The sequence below is a fragment of the Athene noctua genome, chromosome 4 (assembly GCF_965140245.1).
Source record: "Athene noctua chromosome 4, bAthNoc1.hap1.1, whole genome shotgun sequence".
NCBI lineage: Eukaryota > Metazoa > Chordata > Aves > Strigiformes > Strigidae > Athene > Athene noctua.
The window spans coordinates 17,331,439-17,353,288 of NC_134040.1; the positions used below are offsets into that span (position 1 = coordinate 17,331,439).

At 38.0% G+C, this 21,850-nt stretch overlaps 1 protein-coding gene across 3 annotated transcripts in view; it reads right to left on the reverse strand.

Annotated features, from left to right (window-relative positions):
• TAPT1 (transmembrane anterior posterior transformation 1) overlaps positions 1-19,385 on the reverse strand; it is a 50,994-nt gene extending 31,609 nt beyond the window's left edge. Inside the window, exons 1-4 of one of the 3 annotated variants that reach the window (XM_074904559.1) lie at positions 19,100-19,385; positions 14,226-14,356; positions 9,897-10,015; positions 5,089-5,112 (exon numbers count right to left, since the gene is read on the reverse strand). In XM_074904559.1, coding sequence (XP_074760660.1) covers positions 5,089-5,112; positions 9,897-10,015; positions 14,226-14,356; positions 19,100-19,340 — 515 coding nt within the window. In that variant the 5' untranslated portion in view covers positions 19,341-19,385. Of the gene's footprint in view, positions 1-5,088; positions 5,113-5,760; positions 5,828-9,896; positions 10,016-14,225; positions 14,357-19,099 lie in introns of those variants that run through there. The other 2 variants (XM_074904560.1, XM_074904562.1) reach the window with 2 other exon arrangements.
• Positions 19,386-21,850: the final 2,465 nt, after the last annotated feature.

Here is a 21,850-nt window from a genome sequence, read left to right on the forward strand (position 1 = left end):
CATGAGAAGCAGAACCAAGAGTAATGCTGTGACAACTTCTTCAAACACAGCTTTAAAAGGAGCTGCAAAAATATCCTTACCATTTCAATTTACTCAGTTTGATGACAGAAGAGCTGTCAGCATCTCTAAATCCTAGTCAGTACAAAAGATTACTGCAAAGGCTGAGTACAGAAAACTGCTTTCTAGAATGCAGAAAGAGTAAGATCCTGGCATTTAAAATACATTCCCATGTTCTTTCATTATACACTAAGACTATCCCTTCACACTGATGAAGTAATCAATCTATGGTCTACAATTAAATTGTTTCCAATAGAGACACATTAACCATGACTACTGCATAAATCCACAAAATCACTTTTATTGCAGCAGAATCCTTTTCCACTCTGGCTAATAATATTTACAAAAGGATTTTGAGGTGTGGCTCTAAATTTAATATGAGATAAGGGATAATTAATTCCCACAAAGACAAGGAAATCAAGTAAATGGATTAAGTCTAATGTTTTGACACCTTTTGGCAAATACACAGAACTAACTGCAAAGCCTACAGTTATGAAATGATGCAGTTTTAGTATATGATCAGGCTCACATTGGTTCAATCTGTATTTGTCACAAATCATTCCTATCCTTCGTGTTAAACTGTTTAATACATATAAACACACACAGGCTGATGGGATTTTATGCTTGTTATAAAATGTCTTAGCCTACCCACTGCACAAATTACATTTTCTGCATTCATTTTTCTCAATATATGATTCTAGTTATTGTCTCCGGTAACTACTCATTGCTAACACTGGAAAGTACTTTCAGAACAATCTTGAGCATGAAGTAATGAGACCTTATGATTAATATCATATACAAATTCATAATGATGTATTCATCCACACCATGAGTACTACAGAAATCTCAACACACACACCCCCCCCCAAATAAAAAAGCTGGTATCAGCCAAGATATGACAACGACACAGAGGTCAAGAAACAAACAAGAAATACGTTGCATAGTGCTGATAATACTTTCAATATCTCATTTGAAAGTAGCGAGTCAAGAAGTAAGAACTAGACAATACTGAGCTACTGTACAATTCTAGAAATCATTCAACAGATATTTGAGAAGTTGAAACAGCTTAGCTCGTTTCAAAAGACATTGTATTTTTTACAGTTGTGCACAAAGTGTGACAGAATATGAGAAAAAGATTTCACATGAAAATGTTACGGGTGTTTTTTTCATGTGTGAGAAAAGGAGAATACTAAATAAAGAGCATAACTATCTTACTTTATATTTAATAATTCCAGTTATAAAACAGCAAAATGTAGAATTTTTCTATAGAAATCAGTTGGTCTTTTGCTTCAAAGCTATCCGACACATATAGTGATGCTGCAGAAGTGAATAAATTATTAACATTCTCCCAGCCTTAGTGAACTCTGCTCTTAAAAGAGCCTTTGTCTGAGATGCAGTTCCTCTAATACCCTACTGGATTCTAGAAATAATCTTCTATGAATTGTTTCACAATTTGGCTGATTACAAAGCTGAATATAATTTAGATTACAACTTTCACATCTCATAAACCAGTAAACATGTGGATTCAGGGCATTTGCACTGTCCTTCAAATGCACCTTAAGATACACAATTTCTATCTTTTCACCTAATTATTTTCTGCCATTATTCCATTATTACTTCAGAACATTTTTGCTAGAGGTCATGGTCTCCAAGATGCTCTTTACAGAATTTTACAAGTGGTTTCATTAGGCTAAGCCTCAAGTTCCCACATTTAGCTGTAAAGACTAGACTACCAAGGAATCAAATTTTTAAATTAAACTTCTTCAAAGTACCTTAATAGTAAAGAGTAAGGCTTATCCATTCTTCTATTATCCACTACATAAAATCTTGTACTGCTTTACTATTAGTAGCGCTAAATACACCGAGCTGATTAAACATGACATGATCCTTCAACCTGTACGATTAAAGAGCTAAAAATCCAAGCATTCCTTTACTGATAAATACTCTCACAGCTCTCTCACATGTAACAGTAACTAGCAAATTAAGACAACACAGAAAAAACACACATGGGGACTTCAATATTGTACAGCATGTACTTAACAAGATGTTCAAACTCCTCAGCCTTTGGGTACACTTACCATTACATCTACTACCTGACAGAAAATCTCCACTAAAACAAACCCTTATGCCTCCAAATAATATAATTATACAAATGCATGCTTAAGGGGATATACAAGCTTATTATTCATTTTCATATAAGAAATTGATGTGCAAGCCTTAATACTATACCTCCCTACTCTGTCACAGCATGCTTCTTTTATAATTGACTGGGCTGAAATGGAAGAAGCATGCCAAGCTCACTGCTTACCACAGTGTTTTGAGCCACTTGAAAGTGAAACTGTGGCAAAATCTATACAGTGCACTGACTGACATCAACCAAGAACTAGGAACACAGAAATCCAGTCTGTTACAGGAAAAAAAATTACTTTTTTCAGCACAACACATAAGCTCAAGGTTTAATACTCATGCTTCAGGCTTTCCAGTATATTGTTTATCTAACTTGAGACGCATTTAGGAAGTGTAAATCCAAGTCTTTCCTCTGTTCAGAAAACCATCCGATCTGTTTATGTCCTCCCCCTTTAGAAAGCTAAATTCAAGCAAGTTCCCTTATAAAGAGTTTGGAAGAATTAGTTTGGTATTCTATAAAATTAAAATACCATCAAATTAGAAAACTACCAAATACTCTGGCTACACACAAATTTGTACTATACATTTTAGGAACAACAGCAACAAAATATTATGGTTTTTTCATGATTACTTTTGTAAGAAGATCCACTCTAAGTGTTACAAAATTAAGAGTCGAACTTTTTTCAAGATATACATAAAACAGCTACCCAGTAAAAAACAATTTGCTGTGAAAAACAGTGTTCATCATAAGCAATCTCCTCAGACAAGTGAAACCTTAAGGAACTAATTACCTGAGTGTCATTTTCAAGGCATGTCTATTAGACCATAATTGAAAAGTCATAAGCCACATTTCATATAGTAATAAGAGTTCTGTCTCCATCTACTGGTTGAAAAACATTAGGTTCAATCATTCCTAAGGGCTATGACCATACAAATGCTCATGCTACTGATATATAAAGTTTGGAACTATTTCAACTGAACATCATGTTGGATTTCACAGTATTTTTCCTCTAAGTTATTAAAGAAGCAGAACAGCTCAAGGCTTTCAGTGTATTAGCATCTACCTCACCAATCCTGTTTTTGTTTCAACAGCTGTACAACTAAAGTTACTTAGCAGTAAGTAGAGTATTATTAAACACAAATAACAGTTTACTGATATTTGGCTTTGTTACAAATCACAAGTAGCTAACGCATGTTTGCTTAAGTGACTGACTTACCAAAAAACCAACATATGGTGTTAAGTGTTTTAATAAGCCTTGTTTATTGAATCTAAAGTGGTTAAATCATTTGGAACATAAAACACACTCCAGGAGAAACAGGACTTTGTTCTTACTATAAAATAAGTCTAAAAATCTCACTATAGTTGTCTATGGTACACTCTTTAGCAACTGTCACTGAAAAATGAACATTTTCACTATATTATGTACAAAGTAACCTGTGGACAAGTATAGTTGTCTGAGTACTTAATTACTTAGCATCTAATGCATAAGCACTCTGCATATATTATTTTAAACTCAACTCTGCACTGACTGCCATATACTATCACACAGCTTCTTTACTTCTGTCTTTCAGGTTTTCTCATGCTCCTCAATTCTTCATTAGTTTGATTACATATGGTTTTCCAGCCACCTTGTACAGTTGTTTGGGTTTTGATTGTTGGGGCTTTTTGTATTTGAGTTTTTGGTTGTTTTTTTGGTTGTGTTTTTTTTTTTTTTTTAAATCAACAGTAATTCGATAAATTTTTCTTGTTTAATTTCAGTTTATTGCATTTTTAGTTGGCTCCTTTAATATAGTCTTACTCAAATAATTAAATTACTCTAAACAATTACTCCTTCACAGTAAGCACAGACAAAATTTCCAATATTGATGTCATACAGTAATTTAAATATATGAATACACTGTCATTGCAATAATGCTTTAGATGAACATCTTAATAAAATAATGAACTTAACCACCTGCAAACATATACATTTATAAACCCTTAAGATAACAGTATTATTTCTATAAATGTTACTGTACTTCACACTATTAAAAAACCTTTTCATCTACATAGCTTTATTGTTTGGCTAATAATGCACTGGAGAAGTGTTTTAGCACTGAGGTTACAAGTTTGAGCAAGTACTTTGCAGTGAACCTTTTCCAACTGTATTATTTATTCAGTATTATTAACACTTTGAAATAGTTAGACAACCACTGAGGTTTATACTAATTAATAATATATTTCAGTTATTGAAATAGTGGCATAGTTAAAGTTTTGTTTAGATGTATCCCGTTTCTCCACTTCTACATCACAGATACCTGCATGGAAACAGAACTGTGGGGTTTTGTTTTACATGCAGATATTTAGTCTTGATCAAAGAAAGCCTTAATCCTTTAATGTATCCTCCATAAATGAACTGTGGTCGCATAAATTTCTAATCTTATACAAAGCATTAGCAAGAATGATCAGATTAACACATAAGGGGATATTTTCCTATTAGTATACTAAGTAAAGATGTTAGGGAAAACAAAAACCAAGCAAGTTTGTCTGAAGGGCATACCTGCCCATATAGCTACACACTAAGAATTTTCAAAATGCACAAAGTGATCTATAGGAAGTATTTTCCTACAGTTATGCTCAAGTTTGGAATTAAGTTTGGCTTCAGGAAGAAAAGTTATTTTGATCAAACCTAATATCCAGTTTGAAACTCTAAAAAGTGATAGTTTACAGTATGCAGGACTTCACTGTTGTAAAATTGTGAGATATACAGACTAAGTACTGATAAAAATATGTCCCAAATGGAGACTTCTGATAGACAGTTGAGTTTGCCAAGATTAGATGGAATTTTATTTCTCAAACAACAAAAAGCCTCTACATGCACACAACACAGCACGAGACCATGCTAAGAATGAAACGAAACCAACCTTGCTGTTATGCCCCGATGACAGCTGTCTCAAAATAAATAAAAAAATGAGGTTTCAAATAAGTGACAACTAGAATGAGATTTCATTAAGCGTTTATTTTTTTAAATAACAGAATCAATTGTAACTGAAGTCAGTAAATGAACATATGTTGAAGTGCATTATGCAGAGAATCAACTTCAAGTCTAATACTAAGATACCAGGCAATGAACCTTCAGAACTCCCCAAAATTTATGTTAAGCATTACAAAAATCCTTCTTGAAGCACACACAAAAATATAGCTATGAACCTGACTGAAGCATTACTTAGAATAAATGAAAAAAGCTAAGGCACTATAAACTAAGTACAGCAGGGGCTATAGGTTTTCCAAGGTATCCTATTTTAAATTGGGTCGAACTGGTGTACGGGCCCTCTATGCAAAAAATGTTTTAAATCTATTAAGATCACAACCTATTTCCATAGTGATGTAAAGTTACATATGAAAATATACCTACCATAAAGAGCACTGAATCAATTTCATGTGTTGGTTATTGAAGCTGTTGGTATTTCCTTTGAAGTATGTTAACTAATCTAGCTATACTATTCATTTGTAATCAGTCTTTTTACTGATTACATGTAGATGTGTGAATTTGGCTGACAGCACAGAAGAAAAAAAGAAAATCAGGATTTACTCACCAAGGAGGAATCCCTGTGACACCACATTCCATCCTATAAAGGAAGTGAAAGTGCTCTTCCCTTCGGTCTGATTTACAAGAAAGAAAGAAAGAGAAGGTTGTAATGTTGCTACACTATGCACTGTTATGGAAAGGAGAAAGGAGTACTTGATCTGAGAGTTTACTGCAGAAACTACTGAATGCATCTGCCTTTTTTTGGTTGGTAGAAAGCCACACATTTTGGTGGACAGGTGCACTACTTTCTCAATGAACTTAACCAGACAATAGGAAGTTTATGTATTTAACAGCTACAGCCCTTCGCAAAAAAAAAAAATAAAATATTACATTTGGGAATAAATGTGCAACAGAGGTTCAAATTTATTTAATAACCTGATAATATGAACATAATGTCCATAATAAGAATGCCAGCATATTTATTTGATTTGTTTGGGTTTTCTTTCCTGAGATGCTTTCTTTCTACAGTTTCTTTCTTGAAGTAATGCTGTTCTATTTATTTTCTACTGAAAAGCATGAATCTATGATTTCACTGGAGGGCAATGCAAATTTTACGAGGTACATACAATACAACTGAAGTTAATGATGTTATTGCTGACAGGACCTGAGTTCACTTATTTCAGGGAGAAGAGAGCAGAGTAAAAGAAAAACACAGAACATATTTATAATTTATATCTATTTACACATGGAAGAAATGTAAAGATCTTGTCAATCTATCTTCACATGTAAGAAAACTCATCATTTACTTCTGTATCTTCTTGAGAAAACTAGAATTTGGAGGAAAAAAAAAGTCTCACTTTCCATAACAAGTCCTTACTTGCTCTGTGGACAAGACATAAAATGCCTTTAAATGTAATTAAATTGGGAGTCCCATCAGAGTTTCACTAACATACCATTTTAGCTTTTGTATCATGATGTTTTTCAAATAACAGAAGAGCTTTTCCACATTACCACAAGAGCTTTTATTGGTGTGCAACATATTTTCAAGAAAAACAAAGTTAGCTCTATAAAAGTGTTTCAAAACAAGCAGAGATATTAATCTGCCCAGAATCTCTAGGTCTGAGGTATTAATAAAAAAAAGTGTCTGAATTGTAAAAGGAAACCGTACCCTTTCAGCCACAGGTAATTAGCTTTAGGAACCTATCATCAAGGACTAATTCTGAAGACAACTGCACCAGGTCCACTTCTCTCTACCTTAGTTTTGCTGGTCCAGCAAAGTATGCGCTTTTATTTTAATAAAATGAGAGTAGTTTACAAGGGTCATTTAGGAAACTTCTTTCTATGACTTTCCAAGCTTTCCATGACTTGGAAGAAAATACAGCAGAGCTGATTTTTTTGTAATTTCACAAGATCTAAATTAATTTTGTAAAGTGTTTCTTAATTTTTTTTAAGAGCATCCTGCTATTTACAGAGCATAGCAGTAATGAAGTGGCACTTGCCAAAACTACCACAATCTGATGATTCAGCCTCTGCCAGTTTGACCACAGCAATTTAACCAGCAGTTTAGTTTACTTAATGTCAGAATCTTGGATTCTTCTGACTGGAGTTTCCGAAGTTTTAAGAGTGTCTTTCTAAAATAGCTACGTTAACACCAATATAGCTCTGACAAATACACAGAACTAAATTTACTCAAAAAGAAAGATCATTTGATGAAGAATGACGACTTAGCAGTCAGACTGAAGCACTTACACTGTCTAGGCAGAAAAAAGAAACAAATTTCTTTAAGATACATTACTCTCTGTTCCCTCTCAGAGCTCTGTAAAACAGAATATTAAAACATGTGAAAGAGGCTATAAAGCACTCCCTCTACATTTAAGCACTGCACACAATATCACAGACAGGAATTAGTTCATCTTACACAGAACGTGGGTTTACTGTTTTAAAGTACTAGTGGGTAAATATAATTTTTTTCTATACTGATAAGAGCAGAAAGTTATGAGAAAATAAATGAACTGAAAAGTAAACTGCAAGGGAGACGGGAACACTCACTGTTCAATCACTTCACTGAAACGTTGAGAAAAAAGATGAAGGGAGGAGCACTTTTATTTACTACACAGAATGGAATATGATGTGGCAGGTTCAAATAACAACTAGTTATGTCTCTCAACACTTACTTGACATTTGTGAGGAAGATCGAGCTCCAAGTAAATAGCCACCTGCTTTGTAAGTACCTTTTGTAATTACAGATGTGTTTTACCTATTGAACACTATTTTGTTACAAATACATAAAAAATACTTCCTGAGCTAGAAGAAAATTGTGTATCTTTTTTTGCCATAACAAATCAAATCAGTGTAACTAGAAAAACAACAACAACAAAAAAACAAAAATCAAAGTGCAGGCTCTGAATATTTGGAAATAGGAATCATTACATGTGAAAAAGTTCCATTACATACTATAAATTGTGAATCTTTCTGTAAAAAGCCACCGACTTTAAACCATTAATGAATCAGACAAAGCCTCAAGTAGTGAACAAATGAAGAGATTCTAGGGAAATAAATTCCATGAACATTTTAGGAAACTGTAACAAAAGAAATTGCTTCAGGAGTTGTTACAAAAACAAAGCCTTTCTTCAATCAAGATAATCTCAGTTTCACTGCATCTTACCTGATAACACTTTAAAGTTAACATGGCCAAGTTGAATACATTAAACTGGATTCCTGCCCTGCCTCACACACTACAAATACTGTCAAGCAAGCAGACCAAGTTTTAACATTGCAGGTGTGTGTACATATATACACACACACACGTGTGAATGTATATGCTAGAATGTCACTTTCCTCAGTATACTGAGCAATACCCAAAACCAGAAAATGGTCTTTCAAATTTTTCATCATAATTTCAGAAGAGCAGAATACTTGTCAAAAGTAAAGCTGAGTTTATAAACAATGAAGAACACTTTTAAACAGAAAAAAGTAGTAAGATCCAAATGATAGGCTAAAAGCCATTACATTTACTTGAATTTTAATATTTTAGCAACAGCATCTGTACAGATATTTACAAATAGGCACATAATTTGACTTGTCGTCAGGCTAAAACTAAATAGATGTCAGTTTTTACACAGCTAGGAAAACTATCAACATAATGGAAGTCTAAGATTCAGCTCAAAATTAACAGCACAATAAAATATTAAAGACTGCCACCTAGTGCCTATGTTAAGCATCAAAAAAGAAACATTTCAACTTAAGACTATACTTCAAAATATTATTTTTTATGCAACTGTACTAGCATTTGTTCTAATCAGAACATACATTCCAAACTATGCATCTAAAAGCACTTCACATATAAAGGTTGTGAATAATGCAAATGCAAGCAACTCAAAAGAAGTCAGCTACCATAAATCAACTTCATTTGGGGAAATCCAGAATGAAAACCCTGAAGATTTATTCAATGAAAAATTACAACATAAATACAAATACTCCTTTTCTTTTAGGCTACAGTTAAGGCTTGCACAATCAGCTTTACTGTGAAGCATCAACTTTTACGAAGGAAATTAATTCTATTCAGTTTTTGATGTCTATGCCAGAAAGGCAAACCAAAGATCCTATGTATTAGCAACTTCTTCTTAGTATTGATCTGAATATAAAAGGAAGGGGTTAAGATCTAAAATGTCTTAATATTATTCTGATTAGTTAATACCATTCAATAACTCTCTAAGATTCTTTGAAGGGAAGAAAGTAACACATTTTATACAGGGATCCTTTGGGCAAAGTTCACCACGGAAATAAGGAAAATTTTTGTTGTAAAAAAAATAATCAAACTTTTGTTTCAATATCAAAGAGTCTCAAAAGACATGAGGCAAGTCATTAACTCAAGTCTAAAATCTTAAAACACCATTCAAATAGATGTTACTTAAAAGAACAAAACTACATCTCTGTCCTTTACTAACCTGATTATGCCTAAGTGGTGCTGTTATCAAACTGCTGTGTCTGAAGGAAACAATGATGACAGTTAGCGACTGGTGGCAAAGCTTAAAAGTCCCCCACACACCTTTGCTTTGACTAGTTTAGACCAAAACTTCAATTTTACAGTGAAAGAAGTCAGTAGTAGTTCAAATGGCACTGAGAGGCCATAAAATTACACACACACATAAATAGAAAAACGTTACTTAAGGGTATGAACACCTTTCTCTTCAATCAACTTACCGTAAGCCATAGCAAGGCAAAGTGATGAACCGGAACACTGCCAGAAAAACTCTCAAAGGAAGCAGGGTGAATACATACAGAAAAGCATCCAGGCATGAGAAGATTCCAAAAAACATCAACTAAATTACAAAAATAAAACAGAAGTTATGTTAGTAGTTTATAAAGGGTTACAAAAAGTTTATAAAGAATTATTTTATGAAAAATACATTTACATAAGACTAATTAACCAAGTAAGCACAATATTCTTGTTCAATCAGCTGAACTGTAAGAAAAACAACATAGTATGTACTTGGAAGACTATTCAGCAAAAATTCTGCACCACAAGCTCCAAGCAGCAAAGGCTTTTGCAGACTTCCATGGCTCACCGAACTCAGTCTTTATTGAATACATGAATTACACTTGGATATAACTCTAGGTCATTTTCCAGTGGTGACTTTCCTCTAAGGTTACAAAAGTTAATGTTTTTAACCTTAGAAACAAACACAGAGCTGTGTACACATGCACACATATTTTTGCCTACCTCCTTTTTATATAGGCCTTTATTCCCCTCCCAAATTCTTTACCTTATTTTTCTATTGCACAGCTAAGTACAGCTGTGGTAGTTCTCCTTCAGAGAATATCCACCTTTTTCATACAAAGAATATAAAATATGAAGAGGTAAACTTGCAGTTGCCTTCAGTTTGAATGCTTTTTCCTTAATTTACAGAAACAGTTAAAGGCGTTTCATTACAGACACAAGCCAAGCAACTCTGTAATAACTAAGAGACACCTAAACTCCGCAATTAGAAAGCTTTTATATACTAGATTCTCAACATATGACATTCCATCTTTATCTGCATTTTGACTGTATCTAAGATTTACTTGAATGGGACTCTCCCCTTATGCTTTTATGTTTCTGTCAGATGAGAAGTCAGTGTTTTTTCCTGCAAGGAAAATAACTTAAAAAGACAAGCTTAACTGGCTACACAGTTAAGACGAGCAACATCTAATCAGGCCTAGATATCCATGACAGATTTATAAGTGAAAGTTGTATGTATTGCTGATGGGAAAGGAAGACACAGGTTTAGGGGAAGGAAAAGTAAACCAAAGCACAAGTAAATTACTTTCATCTCCCACTATCTCTTTGCCTTTCAAAATACTTTGACAGCCTGCACAACTGCCAGTTCATTGTCCAATGAGCTAATATCAGCTATAGATACCTTTCTCTCACTCTTACTCCTCATGTATCCCTGTAACTTTGAAAGCAATCCTACAGAGTACACTCTAGTACATCTGTGCAAGCCACACAAGATGACTCAGGCATATGAGTACTGCTATCATCTCCGAGCTGTTGCTTTTTCTTATAATCCTATTGTTCTACCAATTCTGCAGTCTGTACTTCAATACCATCACAACATTAAGATCTCTTCCCCAATTCACCTCACTCACCTCTAGCACCATTTTCTAAAATTTCAGCAGAGAGCTGTCATTCAAAATTATGAGAAGTGTTACAAATACTGGATTAATTTATGCCTTGCATTTTAATATGACAGTAAGTTACCTAATTCTTTGCTAACTTTTAAACCAGGTGCTGAATACCCAAGCACTGAGGATGAATGGATCTGAACATATATCTTCCTTTTTTTTAAAAAAACCCAAAACAACTCCTTAACTCAAGCAAAATAGAAAGACAGTCTGTCATTTTGTCCCTGTACTCTTCGAAGGCACCTTCATAATCTAGAAAACAACTCTGCATTTTCTTTTTGAATGAGACAGACTTTTCTGCCTCAGTGTAATCATGGTTTTTCACATTCTGTAAGCTTATGTTAACATTTGCAATTATTGTTTAATATCCTAATTTTCCTAATTTTTTTACTACATTGCATTTGCACACTTATATGAAATATAATCAGCACTGAACCTTTCACTCATTTCTGTAAACATTATTTTGCTGCTAAATTCCTGATACTGAGTTAACAGAAAAGCTCACAGAGCTTTTCCATCATCGTAACTATACTTCAGCAAAAAAGCACAAAGTTTAATTTTGAGATCAAATAACAAGTGTTCCCTTAAGACAGCAGGAATAGGGACTACCTTTTCATCTAGTATAAATAACCTATTACAATGAAGAGCTTCCCCTGAAAGTGCACAAAAAGCTTGAGCGGAAGTAGGATTTATATTATGAATTATCTAGAGCCTCTGAATAAAACCGGGGTATTCAGAACAACAGCAAAAATACTACCCTTTTAACATCACATCACACTCCAAAATTATGTACATGTAATAAGTGCATGTTAAAGACTATCTCCTGATATTAGGCTTTGATAAATTTACTTCAGTTTATTCCCACTCTGCCTGATTATGGATTTTCAATCCTAGTCTGCAATTATACTATTAGGTAGTAAACAATACAAGCCATTAAGAAAATTCTTCTCTTCCTTTCCTAGTGTCTCACACGCTTTATTTCAATTAAGCAGCTTTTTGAATCACACAGTGAAGTGATTCCTGCAATAGGTGATGATTTGTACGCTATTTGGTTTGCTTTCTAGATGCTTGTCATCATACTTTTTCAATGATTTAATTTGATATTGATACTAACCTGGACTAAGGCCAAGAAAAGAACCAACAAAGTTATTTCGTAATCTCTCTGTAAAAAGGTAACTACCACTTTTTAAACCTACCTGCTTTTTACTTAGTTTCATTCTTTCAGAGTACAGACTGAAGTTTGATTTACCATGCAAAACCCACCAATTTCACCACTTACAGCATCAACTTTATTCATAAAAAACTGCTGGCCTTCACTTGTTACACACTGAAAGTTTTATTGCAAATCTACAGTGATGATCTTTCAGAGTAACTTCTGTGGCTTGGAAACAGCACATAATATTCTATATAATTACAACGGAGATGATTTAGAACTGCTATGTTGTTCAGCTGAGACTCTACTGTAACTGGGATACTCCACCATAAAGTGGAATGAGTAAACAGTGAGTATGTGAAGACACCATCCCTGGAGATGTTCAAAGCCCAAATGGACCTGGTTCTGAGCAACCTGTTGTAAGTGACACAGCTTTAAGCAAGGGCTTGGACTACATCATCTCCAGAGGTCCATCCCAATCTCATTCATTCAGTGATTTTCTGCAGAAACTGACTGGGAATTTAGTTTTGTAAAACCAGGTCTCATCATGGTCCAAGGATGAATTTAACAATAGTGAAGGGGGAACCTCTGTGCTGATAACAAAGGGAAACCTACTCTCTCTCCTTCCCTCCTCCATTGCTCACCTTTCTACCCTTACCGCAAGCTATACAGCTCCCCTTCCACCCTGGAAGGTAGGCTCTGGATTCTGAAGAATACTGGCTAAGCAATTCAGCTCACTATCCTAGCAAAGAACAAACAGAGCAAGAAAAGTGAAACATTCACTGCTAAATTATAGCTGATTTAACGCTTAGAATGGTTCAACAAGCACCACAGCTCATGCAAGACAGGCAAAATGCATAAGACGGGAGACTGAAGTGGGAGGAACAGTGAAACAAGGCTTTTCCTTCAATAAAAGTTAGAGTTAAATTGATTTAGCCCTACAACGTAACTTCATCCTTAGGGATTTTGAGAATTTTAGCAGCATACTTTTAATGTTATCCTTATATTGTGGCCTTGCCAAACCTTATTACCAACGTTTCCTTACTCATCATCCTTGATCATATTCCCGCTGCCTCCCAAATCAAAACGGTTAAGCCAGAATGAAACTCTTCTACATTACAGCACTGGAGTTGACTCACTGCAGTGCCAGAATTATATCTAAACTGACATAAAGGAGGTGGCAAGAATGCCTCAGGAAAGGCCATACCACTGGGATAGAGAGGGAAGATGTGGTAAACAGTGGCAAGAAGCAAAATAGAAGGCTATGACAATTAAGTCAAAAACCTTAGACAGAAAGTCACCCACCACTGTATTTTTACAAGACTGAAATCTTCACACCCTCAAAACATTTCAGACTGGGAAAATCTTTAAAACTTTTTTTTTTTTTTAATGGAAAATTACATTATGCTGTAAAAAGTTTTCTTTTGCTTCACTATTTCTTTAAGGATTGGTGACATCCTTATATTGGAATTAATTTTTCATCATCTGGACTTGAAAGTTAGTCTAATGAGTTGCCAGCAGCAACAAGCAAAAACAGGCAAAAAACCCCCCCAAACATAAATGTTTAAGTCATTAACACTAAAAGTTAATCATTATAGATGTTTAAATCTTTTTTTTAGTAGCATAACTTTTTAAAAATAAATATTTCTTGAAATAATTTGATGAAATCTGTGGCATTTCTAAATTAAAACAAATCTTAAAGTATACTTCACCTTTTCCAGTTCTTTTGGTATCCGCAGGCATGTGTATACTCTCTCTCTCCGCTCTGTGTATTTTGCTTCATTGTGTTCGAGGAAGTAACCTCTTGTTAGCTCAGCACTGATGAATCTCAGCAACGAAATATCTACATTCAGGAACACACATAAGCAGAAGACACTTCAGGCATGACCTCCAAAGGGTGAGAAGACTGCTATGCTTTTGTTACTTGCTACATGTTTCATTTACATCACATCTAACCCAGAAGGTTTCTGCTGATCATAACCAGAATGTCAAACAACTTGGTATGAAAGGAGCTATATAAGAAGCAAGACCTGTGCTCTCCCATTCCCCTGTTGCCTCCCAACAAACAAAAGAAGCTACTTTGCCCAGCCAACCATTTTCAACAGACATCAATTCTCCAAAACACTACTCAAAGCACCTACACCGAATGCAATATGCTGAGTGGATCTAATCCTTAATGTACTGACAGTCCTCCTAAATTTACTAAGTTCTATTTTAGACTTCTTAAAAGCTATTTTCTCCCTCAGCAACAGTAGCAAATTGTTTTTTAACAAACAACTTTCTGCAAGATCAAAACGTTCATGGATACACGATCCCAAGTGATTCAGTGCACTAACAGTATAAGCATGCAGATCATTTCATGATTGGACAGAAGTCTGTCAGGACCAAAAAGCCATCACGTATGTACAGGTCTTCTGCATTTTAATGGCTTTAAATAAGCTGAAAGCTGACCGACCTATGTTTAGTCAACTCATAAGGCTTCTAAAAAAGACGTTGGGCAGAGTAGTCTTGCAAATGGAAATAAAATATGAAATTATAATTATGAAAATTCAGGCTGTCAGCACAAGGAGGTTGAGCTTAAGCTTCCACACTCACTGACAAAGTCTGACATTACCACCTCCTTGTAACACTTCAGAAGTGACAGAACACTACAATAAAGTTCAGCATTTCTGGTTATTATTGGCATTTAAAAATAGAAACTCTCAGTGTTCATGCTAGAATACAGATAGAAATCATGTATCTAGACAGGTGAAAAGCTACAGACCATTTATCATGACACAAGATCATGCTCACAAACAGTAAATTCAAGAGTTTAGTAACTACTGGGGAGCTGGGGGTAGACCTTGCAAGGTATGATGCTCCACATTTTTTGGGGGACGAAGAGGCTGCATAACACTTAGTAAAACAGCCTAGGTAACAGCTGTTAACAGAGGAATGCAAGTATAGATGCTACACAGAAGAGTTCACCCAAAACTTGTCTGAGATAGCAGCTTCTCAATATTCATCGCACTGAAGATGAATAAGGCCATTAGCTGGAAGAGCAGAAAAATTAGAGTTTTAAAGCAAAGAAGGAATCAGCTCAAACAGAAGCATGAAAGAAGCAGAAGAGGCAGGGTGTGCCTATAACCTACACTGCCTTGGGTGGGGGCACGTGTAATGAATGCGATTAGAACTTGTGGGGATTACAAACAGGCATTCTGAAGTTTGTGGTGGTGTATTAACATTCTGTGTATGTCTAGTATTGTTATTTATCATGTTGCTGATACGGACCACAGCTATGTAATTCACTGACTGCTGGTTAATTATGTATTTTTAATAAATCCTTTAAATAATTACTTGCTTTAAACTCTGTGATCAGTACAGATTTTCCCTGTATAAGTTTGTTTGGATAGTTATTTTGATGATTTATATATTACTGATCCACTTCTAATAAGTAGGCCAAAGCCACTGTAGGCCTTAAAGGTATTTATTTTTAAAACAAAACCAACATGTAGTTTAATGAGTAGTAAAAAACTAATATTTACATGTAAAGTTTCAATCAACGTTCATTCCAGTGAAATAAGGCAGAAGTTCATACCACTAAATCACTGTTCAGATCTCTTGAAAATTCGTTTTCTGAAGTCTTCCTTTGTAACGCTATCACTTGTAATTCTTTTGTTTTTCCTAATTCTTTCTTGTTTAAGAAGTGAAAAGTAAAAAGAGATAACCTTAGGCATAAACACACAAATTAACTATTCTGTTAACTGCCCAGGTGTATTTTCTTCCACCTCAGATAACCTGCCTTTTCTAACTTAATGCATCTCAAACAACTGAAGTTTCCTGCGAAGTAAATATAAGCACACAGGTAACCACCAAGGAGTAACTCGGAGATCCCTTCCAAGTCGAGATATTCTATGATTCTAACTAATGAACTATTTGTTCCCACTCGTCCTTACCTCACACAAACTGGTTCACTGGACTGCTGTTGGAAACAATTGATTTTAAGTTTCCCCACCTGGCTAGACTTTCATGGTCTAGATATTAAAAGATAATCACTCCTCATGACTGAGGTTGATCAATATACAAGCTCCAGACTGTGACTGCAAAACAATCTCTTCAGTGACAGGGGATGCACTGAAGAACAGTCACTCAGCCACCTCCTTTCTGTGCACTTACTGCCACCCATCATCAGCCCTAATTCTGTGCCAGCTGTGAAAGTGGCTGACCCTGTAGGAAAAACACAGTAAGCAAAAGAACAGGATGAGACACCAAGGCAGGAGAGTAATAAATCATTTGAAATACAACTTAATTCTGATATCAAAGCACCATTTAATTTCAAAACTAAGTAAACAGTAATCCCTACTTCAAATTCCTTTCCCTACTTCAAATTTTCCTCCTCTGCAGCCAGAAAATTTTAGACTGTGGACTATGTTTAAACTGTTCAGATAGCATATTCTTAAAGCTTAAAGTATCCTCATTTATCTCCCCACCACAGGACAGAAAAGCACAAGCATCTTCAAAGCATAAAGGGCCACTAATTTCTTCAAGGTAAAAAGATAATGATTTACCTAAGTTATACTTCAATGCAGAGCTGCATAAAGGATAACCATTAACCAGAAACGAAGAGGAAAATCTGTGCAAATGCGAAATGCAGTGCACCTCACTAAGTTTCTATTGTTATGTAATCATAACTTTAATCTTAAATGCAACAATTTCAGGCACACACTCCACTCCCGTCAATCCTAAATACACACTTCTTCCATAAACACTCAAATCAATCAAGACTAAAACAGCACATTTAAAAAAAAAAAAAAGTATTTCCTTCTCCTCTAAAACAATACTGTGTACAGTACTGTTCCTCCTTTACCATCGTGAAAAAAACCTACTTCGATCTACTATTTAACATGTTGCTACTATTAGATGAATTACAACTTTCAGTTGCTCTATCAAGAAGCCTGTTCTAATGTTTTCTTCTCCCGAAAAGTCAGAGCGTGCCAGTGATTTTAAACTATTTAAAATTTTTAAATCAATTGCTGGAACATAGGAACTCCACGCACACACAAATAACAATTCCCTTACTTTGTAAGTTATTTGTTCAGCTGTCTTTCAGGTACATCAGTATGTATCTTGACCATTCTTTTTTTCACCACAAAGCAATTCATAACACTACAATCAAGCCAATTTCTTACAACTACGGAAATTACATCAGTTTCATCAACACCACAGAACTGCAGTCAATGATGCTGCATGTCCTATAACATAACCCATGTCAGAAACAGACACAGTACCTGCCAAACTTAGAAGGAAAGCAGTCAACTGTTGGCAGATGATTTAAGTTAAACCCTACTTCCTATTTTTTCTTTTTTGTATTTGATAAGACCCGCAGTATCACATTCAAGCCAACACTGAGGCAGAAAGCCTGGAAATATGAACACCACTTTGAGCACTTTCCAGATTTTCAGCAAGCCACTCAGGAGTATGATACTAATAAAGTTATTTATAACCCTACCAACACTAAATCAGGTTTGCCACACTGAGTGACAATTTTTACAAAAAAGGCAGGTCTATTTTCAAAAAATTACTCCGCAGACACCTGAAATAATCAGTTCAAGTGTAAATATAACTGTAGATTGATTGGAAAGGCCTCTGACATTCTTCCTTATTTCTCCCTATGAAAGCCTCAGTAAACTAGTTACACTTAGTTTAAAAGACTTCTAACAATCTGCATACAACTTCAAGGCTCTGGCAGCACTGATACTTTCAAGAGCAGAGACAAAGACTATTGTACCCACTGCTACGTGTATCTAATAAGAACGGCTAAGGCAGAGAAGCATCTCTCGTACTTCAGCAGCCAAGCGAAGCAAGCCGGGCCGACCTCCCGGCCCCTGGGGCTCAGGAAACACAGGGCCCAGGGCTGAATCGCTCTGCTCCTGTCAGAAGCCGCCGTGCGACACGCTCGCTGCAGTCACTCCTTGCAGGTATCCTAACAACCTGAGTTTCAACGTCAGGGTGTAACACTTCGATGGATGATGCCCGTGTTTTTTAAAACCCCCTGACTATCACCACCGAACATGTCGCGTGACTGGGCACAGGGACCTCACTGCCCTCGTTCCCCTTCCTGAACGCGCTCCCGTGGAAAGTAGGGGCCCAACCAGTCACGCCGAGGGCTCTATTTCACTGACACGGGCGTGTTCGCTGACCAAACTTAAGGGCAGGGAGAGAAGATGCAGCGGGGCCACCGAGGAAGCTCCCCCCCCCCCCCCCCCCGCTACCGGAGCGGTGGCACGACGCCGCTCTCCAGGCCCGCGAGGTCCCGGCGCACTTTTTGAAGTCGCTCGCTGAAGTTTGCACCGGCGGGCGGCCGCGGCGCCCTCAGCCCCACCTCAGACGCCCACCCCGGCCCCGGCCGCTCAGGCGGTCCGGCCTGGCCGGCGTTGTGAGGAGCCAGCGCTGGCGGCACGCCCCGAAGGCGCCGCCCGCCCCGGGTAACGCCGCCACGGCCACCCCGGTCTCCCGTGGGGGGCCAACCCAGCCCGGGGACCCTCGCTGCCCTCCACCCGCCCCGGCCTGCCGAGAGGTGGCCTCCCGCCCCGCCGCCGCCCCTCACCCGAGGGGCTCCGCTTCTTCTTCCTGCCCCGGTCGCTCTCGTAGAAGCCCAGCGTCTCCGTTCGCTGCTGCGGAGACGGCTGCCCCGGGCCGGCGGCAGGCGGCCGCGGCTCGCGGCTCCCCCAGAGAGTTTTGGGCTCCCCCCGGCCGCTCTCCTGCTGCTCCGGGGCGCCGCCGCGCCGCCCGTCCTCGCCGCTGCCCGGCGCGGCGGCGGAGGCAGCGGCGTCGGCAACGCCGGCCATGTTCAGCGCCGCCCGCTCCGCGCCCGCCGCCCCCGAGCCGCGCGCCGCGCCGCGCCCCGGCCGGTGACTCATCACCGCGCGACAGCGGCGCGGCGCGGCCCGGCCGCCGCGGGAGGGCCCGGCGCGGGGGGCGGGGGCGAAGCGGGCGCGGCGCCATCTTGCCGTTAACCGCCGAGTTGCCGGGAGCCCCGAGGCCCAGCCTCGCCTCCTCCGGCGCCTTCCTCTGCCCGGCCTCCGCGCCTTCTGGGGTTCTGTAGGTGCTGCTGGGCACAAAGAAAGGTACTTGTGTCAGGGGAGAGGTCTGGCCGGCCCTCTGCCGCTGTCCTAAGAAATGGGTGCAGTGGCCATGGTTTCACCCCCACATGGGCTGGGTGACAGTAGTTCAAAACAGTTGCAAATAACGTGATTAATCTACCCTGTGCCATGCAAATAAAGACCTTGTTTGGAAATGGAAAGCAAAAGGTGAATTATTAACTCCAAAGCCAACAGGATTTCAACAAATTGCATAACATGTGTTGGACCAGACTGGGCACTTGAGGTCACAGACTTGTGCTCCTGGGGTTTGTGTATCTCTTCCCACAAGAGGCTTCTGGAAGGAGTCGCTGCTGTCAAGCCCATCTGCGAAGGAAGGTGCCGTTGTCACTTCCCAGCTAGCACAGAGCTCCCATTGCTTCTCCGGACAGAGGAGGGCACACATTGGTGCTTGAGGGGCCCACAAAGGTCCACAAGGCCAACCAGCCTGAGAACCGGGGTCTGAAATCTTGTGGTTCATGAAGTGCTGAGGCTGGAAATGCTGTTAGTTACTGGCAGCATGATACTGGTGGTGATAAGGCTTGCCAGAGGCCATATTAATGAAAAATAATTGTTCCTGTCACAAAGTGCTTATAATTTATACAAGAGTAAACATGAACATAAGAAGCAGGGAGCTCAAGGTAACAGGCAAAGCACTGGTTTGCACGGGAATTCACATGGGCACAAGGACAAAATACCTGGCCTGAATTTCAAGTACGAGGTCTCTTTCACATTCAGTTCTCATGCCCTTATCATGCATTCAGAGGCCAGATTCAGCCAGTTTAATATTTAGCCACTCATCCAGGGAAAACAAAGAATGCTTTATTCTTTCTTTGGAAGGCCATAGTAGTTGTCCTCTATAACTCTTAAGTTAATTGTACAGTTGTCTCAGAGCATTTCAGGCTTTGGATAGACTAGAGGTGCCAATCTCCATTGCCATTAGTAGTTCCAAATGCCTGAAATCTGGTAGGATTAATCCAAGTCTTGACATTTTCAGGCAGCGGAGCACTCTTTACAGGCACTCATAGTGCAATAAGAGTATCATACAGGGAGCTAACAGTGATAGCTACTATATGTTACCAGTTTGGGCTTTCTTCTCCCATGTTTCCTTTGTGGATGTAGAAAGCAGTTGGAAAAATAGAATGCAGAGCCAAGAGCTCCAAAAAGAGCTGAAAAATTCCCTCAGCTGGAGTGCTGTTGCAGTGGATGCAACATTACATGACACCCTGAGAGATATTCTGCTTCTCTCCTTCCAACTGTGTATAAAAGCTATATCCATTCATAAGATGCATTGCACAATATTTAGGGACAACAATTTGTCACAAACTTGTTATCATTCTTACCCAAAAGAAGATTATTGCAGTGTCAGGCGTCATCTAAGAACCAGCTATGCTCTTCTTCCTTCAGGCCCACTGGGAAGCTATCTAATGAATTGCCAGCACCAATTCTGACAGCACATACATTTTCTATTCAGGGGTTGACCCAAGATAACCCTACTTAGTTTAGAAGAACTTCCAGTTTTCCACTTGAAGTAGTTCAGCTGAAGGCACAATAATAGTATTACAGCAATACGGTTCAGCTAAGAATTTTCTTATAATTTTGATGTGTCAAAAGCCAATTGAGCAGCTACCCTCAAGTTTCTACCCACAGAGTCTTGATGTTTTTTCTGTACTTTACATCCAGTTTGTTACCCATCATTGGCCAGAATTTTAATGTGTTCTTTTCCACATGCAAAGATGTGTGTATTTCAACTATTACATGTGATTTTTTGATATGGTGGACACTTTCAGAAGGTCAACCCAACAGCAGCAAAATCCAGTCTTTAGATATTTGAGTCACTGAACTAGCCAAGTCAGAGGGGAGAAATTGTTTAGAGAAAAATATTAGCAATGTTGATATAGGAAGTAGTGGTTCATTATGATATCTGCTGTTGGGAGTTATCTGCGACCATCTGGTGTTTGGCCACGAGAAGCTGTATTTTGTTGCTTTCCATAGCTTATCTGCTGTGAGACATGCTACAGAGTGACTCTGCAGCGGGTCAGAATCCACTTTGCAGTTTGATAACCATTCACCGATCTTTTTCCTGAAGCGATTTTCTTAGAACAAGACACAGCCCTGTCTATGTTCCCACAGCCGGAGTTTCATTTTTTTCCCTAAGAGATAATTAGCAGGTGAGGGGGAAAGGGAGGAGGATTGTTTCAAAATAATGACTGTCTCCA